Genomic DNA, 4,730 nt, shown 5'->3' with positions numbered 1-4,730 from the left:
TCACAAACAGCTAATAAAGAGAAATATTATAGTGTAAAGAGGTTCTTCTGCAGGGGGACTACAATTCCCAGGAGCCCATGGCAGGAGTTGTAGGGCAGAGCATTGGGCTGACTTGTGAGTGATGTCAGCAAACACAGAAGCACAGATCCTTGGAACTGTGCCAACATTCAGGCTGTCACATTGTGCACAGGACGCCTAATCAGCTACCAGTAAGCAGTCTTTGAATGCAAGTCAACTGGTGGATATGATGGGGCTCGTCCAGCACCAAGCCATCCGAAATCCTGGGAGAGAGGTACTACATTATTTTACTCTCCCGTAGTTAAGATGCAAATGACTAAAAAACAAGCGAACAAAGTCTTTTATCATTTTAAAGCTGCACTCCAGGCGGATAAAAAAAAAACACCAATAAATACAGTTATGCATCGATTAAAAATCACATTGATCTAAAATGCAGCTAGTGTAAGTACCTATGTCTTCATATCCACTTCCCCTACAGCAGCACAGGGAGGGGGAGGACCAGCTCTAAGAGAAGAGCATTTATTTATTATCATGATATCCAGTCATGTGAAGAAGAAGCACTTTATTGTTTTCTTATTTTTATTGTCCATGAGGGGTCAGAAGAAAACCAACTGCAGGTGAAATGCACTGATCACTGAATTCTTAATGATCTCAGAAGTGTTATACAATGATTAACCTCGTCTAGTTTGTAACACCTGAGGCTTTAAATGAGCTTCCCAGTCATGTGGTCACTGTGATTGTTACTGTCAACTTGGTCACATGATCAGGGGCCCACCCAGTGGCCCCTCATCATAAACGGTGACAGCGCAACCACTGTGCTGGGGGCACCAAGTGATCATACTGCCAGCACAAACATACAAGTGACGCCGGCTCTACACATCTGTGTGTCAGCTCAGCATTAAAGCCCACCACCATGCTGTCACATATATGTGTACGGCCATCATTAGACGGTTAAACCGGTGCCACACAAGCCAAAAGCATGTTGACACAGACCCTACTTCGGTATGCAATGGCCACATTCAGATAATGAGGTATATTGTAAAGCTAGGGGTAGGCAAAGTCTGGACCTCCAGCTGTGGTGAAATGACAAATCCCATCATGCCTCTAGGAGTCATGTCTGTAGCTGTCAGTCTTGCAATGCCTCACGGGACTTGTAGTTGCACCACAGCTGGAGGCCAGAGTTTGCCCACCCCTGTTGTAGTATACTGTAGGGTGTTAGATTTCTTACCATGCATTGTAAAGACAAAATGGAGACTTTGGTATGTAGCCTTTCTCATTCTATATACACAGCGATATGACATTATTTACAGATTATTATCTCTCCTCTCTCAGTTCACTAAAAACAGAGTCAAACCTGGAAGTCTTGAAGACCATCCCCAGCGAGAGACTGATGATCGAGACAGGTAAGGAATATGCTGCAGCATCTTACAGGATTTGTGAAAGATAACAGCTTTATAAGCTTGGTAGCTTTAAACCACATTAGGTCATTACATGTATCGGAAGAAACCAGTTAACTTCACCAGTATGAACCCTTACCCCTTCCTCTCTTTGTGGAGAGCAAGCACTTTGTGTGCTGCCATCATAGGCCTAGGACAACTCCAACACACTGCACTGGTGTAATCAGTGAAGATCACAAACTGCTGAAAGCTGGCAGCCACTATGTACAAGTAGCTAAGCCTCGGCCATTCCCTAATTACATGTTATTCTGAATAGCCAATCATGGAAAGCAGAATGTACATCTAGAGGGATCCCTGATGCCTTTCTCAGTCCCTGGTCTGGACATATCTTTTGCTCTGTTGCTCACTGTCTGTAGTAGCTGCCTGCTTCCTGCTATTTCTAATCTACATTAATAACATTAATATGTATATTAAAAGACTCTGAAAAGTAGTTATCTATTAATAGATATTGATTGGTTCTGAATGGGTTTGGTACTCCCTATTAGAAGAGGTCCCTGCTTTTTGTGCAGGACTGGAAGCAGTCTACTCTTTGTTGCAAGGGGTTCACTCTGAAGACCAGGGCTCATACAAGATAGTCATTTGGTACACTCTGTAGACCAGAGCACATACAAGATAGTCATATGGTTCGCTCTGAAGACCAGGGCTCATACAAATTGGTCATATGGTTCACTCTGAAGATCAGGGCTCATACAAATTGGTCATATGGTTCACTCTGAAGACCAGGGCTCATACAAGATAGTCCTATGGTTCACTCTGAAGACCAGGGCTCATACAAGCGTGTCATATGGTACACTCTGAAGACCAGGGCTCATACAAGATAGTCCTATGGTTCACTCTGAAGACCAGGGCTCATACAAGATAGTCCTATGGTTCACTCTGAAGACCAGGGCTCATACAAGATAGTCCTATGGTTCACTCTGAAGACCAGGGCTCATACAAGATAGACATATGGTTCACTCTGAAGACCAGGGCTCATACAAATTGGTCATATGGTTCACTCTGAAGACCAGGGCTCATACAAGCTTGTCATATGGTACACTCTGTAAACCAGAGCACATACAAGATAGTCATATGGTTCGCTCTGAAGACCAGGGCTCATACAAATTGGTCATATGGTTCACTCTGAAGACCAGGGCTCATACAAATTGGTCATATGGTTCACGCTGAAGACCAGGACTCATACAAGATAGTCATATGGTTCACTTTGAAGACCATTTTAAGACCTAATCCAGCAATGGCAGCCCCTGGGCTTTTCTTGGCTATGACTCAAAGTATTACAGCCATTGAATCGATGTGGCAGCCAGAGAACTGTCATTGTGCAGAGGGAGAGTATTTTGGTAACGGTTTTTATTAGGAGATATCAGGTGTAATCTATCTGGTTGCCCGGCACTTATATTGGCGTTATTTCAGGTATAAAGTTCTGCATATGTTTGTGATAAAATTGACACAACTGTAATTTTCCGTTCTGAACAGACGCCCCCTGGTGCGGGGTAAAGAACACACACGCTGGGTCCAAGTATGTGAAAACTACTTTCCCCACTAAGAAGAAATGGGAGGCCGGTCACTGCTTGAAGGACAGGAATGAGCCATGCCACATTGTGTAAGTGATGGAGGTACATAGCCCAGGGGTAGGCAGCCTTGGCACTCCAGCTGTTGTGGAACTACATGTGGAAGTCCCATGAGGCATTGCAAGACTGACAGCCACAGACATGACTCCCAGAATAGAAGCATGATGGGAGTTGTAATTTTACCACAGCTGGAGTTCCAAGGTTGCCTTCCCATGACATAGACCACTAAGGGAGCTGTCAGTGTAAACGGCAGATATAACAATGATCTTCAGGTAGGGTTCATTCACAGCAGATCACTATGACCCACATTGTAAAGCACATTACTATAGCGCACAGTAACACACTTTAGAAATGCAGCGTTCATTGCACCCCAATACACAGATACATGTCCTCTGTGCATTGCCCTGGTGCAGGACATATTGTTGGTGGATTGAGGAGTACTGGCAGCCCATTCATTTTGAATGGGCTGCCTAACGTAAGGCACCTCAATGCATGTTGCAGCGTACTACTTTCCAGTGTTAGAGCCCTTAGGCTCTGTTCACATTGTGGTTCAAAAGAGCCTTTAACATATATTGATCGCTTATACCAGGGGAAGAAACCTCTGCACTCCAGCTGTGGGGAAACTACAAATTCTATCATGCCTCTGCCTCTCGAAGTCATGGCGGTGTCTATCAGAGTCTTGCAATGCCTCATGGGACTTGTAGTTAAACAACAGCTGGAGTGTTGAAGATACCTACCCCTGGCTTATACAAATCTAATGGCAGTCATGACCTAAGAGCTGAACACAGTGTTTGGCCTGCCTTGCTCAAAGCCCCAGCCATAGCCAAGAAATGAGAGCTCTCGGGTCAGGACAACCTGTACAATGCTCAAAAAGTCCAGTGTGAGCAAGCCCTTAGGCCTCATCACACGAGAAAAGGCCGACACATACAGCTCCGTGCTGCGTGCACGACTGTATTGGGCAGCTCCCGGGAAGGACAGGTGCTGTGTGTGATTAGTCCGCAGCCCCTGTCCTTCTCTACGCTCACCTCAAGTGCGGGTGTCCCACCTCGGACGCAGACAGGATCCATCCTGTCAGCGTATGAGTACGCTCACCTGCATCCGCACGGACGTGCAGGGTGTAGCCTGGTAGAAAAGGACAGGGGCTGTATACTAATCGCACGCAGCACCTGTCCTTCCCGGGAACTGCCCGAGAAGCCGTGCACGCAGCACGGAGCTGTACATGCCGGCCATTTCTCGTGTGAATGAAGCCTTAGACTAGTTATCCACAATAAGAATCCGTCACCAGTAAGAAAGGGATTGGCCTGGCATTGCTGGACATTTGCGTATTGTGGTATTGGGGACTGCAGACCATGGCTGCCTTCACCCAGACACAATGTTGGGGAAAAGACCTGAGGCTGAGGCTTGAGTCCTGTATAAGATTATATATAGGTAATGATAAACTGTACGTGCATCTTTTATTAGTAAATGTCATTGGCTTTCTCTGTGTTTGGCTGACGGGTATCTTTAATGGAGATATTGTGCATGATTTTTGCAGACAAGTCCTGGAAATTGTGGCGGCAGTCAGAGAAGAGGATCCAGAGGAGCTGGCCAAAACCCTCTACAACAACACGAGCAAAGTCTTCTTCCCGGATAAATAGGAGCGTACCTACCTCAGCTCTGGTTAAATAGTAATCAAACAGTTTATTTA

The 4,730-nt window shown here is 45.6% G+C and overlaps 1 protein-coding gene across 3 annotated transcripts in view; it reads left to right on the top strand.

The window, feature by feature from the left end:
* The window catches only part of TATDN1 (TatD DNase domain containing 1), a 22,181-nt gene extending 17,451 nt beyond the window's left edge, over positions 1–4,730 (top strand). For all 3 annotated transcript variants that reach the window (XM_018562223.1, XM_018562224.1, XM_018562225.1), the window contains 3 exons: positions 1,351–1,421; positions 2,949–3,075; positions 4,578–4,730. In XM_018562223.1, the coding sequence (XP_018417725.1) occupies positions 1,351–1,421; positions 2,949–3,075; positions 4,578–4,680 (301 nt within the window). In that variant the 3' untranslated portion in view covers positions 4,681–4,730. The remainder of the gene's footprint in view (positions 1–1,350; positions 1,422–2,948; positions 3,076–4,577) is intronic.

This window comes from Nanorana parkeri, unplaced genomic scaffold (genome assembly GCF_000935625.1).
Source record: "Nanorana parkeri isolate BGI_ZX_2015 unplaced genomic scaffold, ASM93562v1 scaffold566, whole genome shotgun sequence".
Lineage (NCBI taxonomy): Eukaryota > Metazoa > Chordata > Amphibia > Anura > Dicroglossidae > Nanorana > Nanorana parkeri.
The sequence above is the reverse complement of the archived record's forward strand: the minus strand, read 5'-3'. Positions and strand labels throughout refer to the sequence as shown.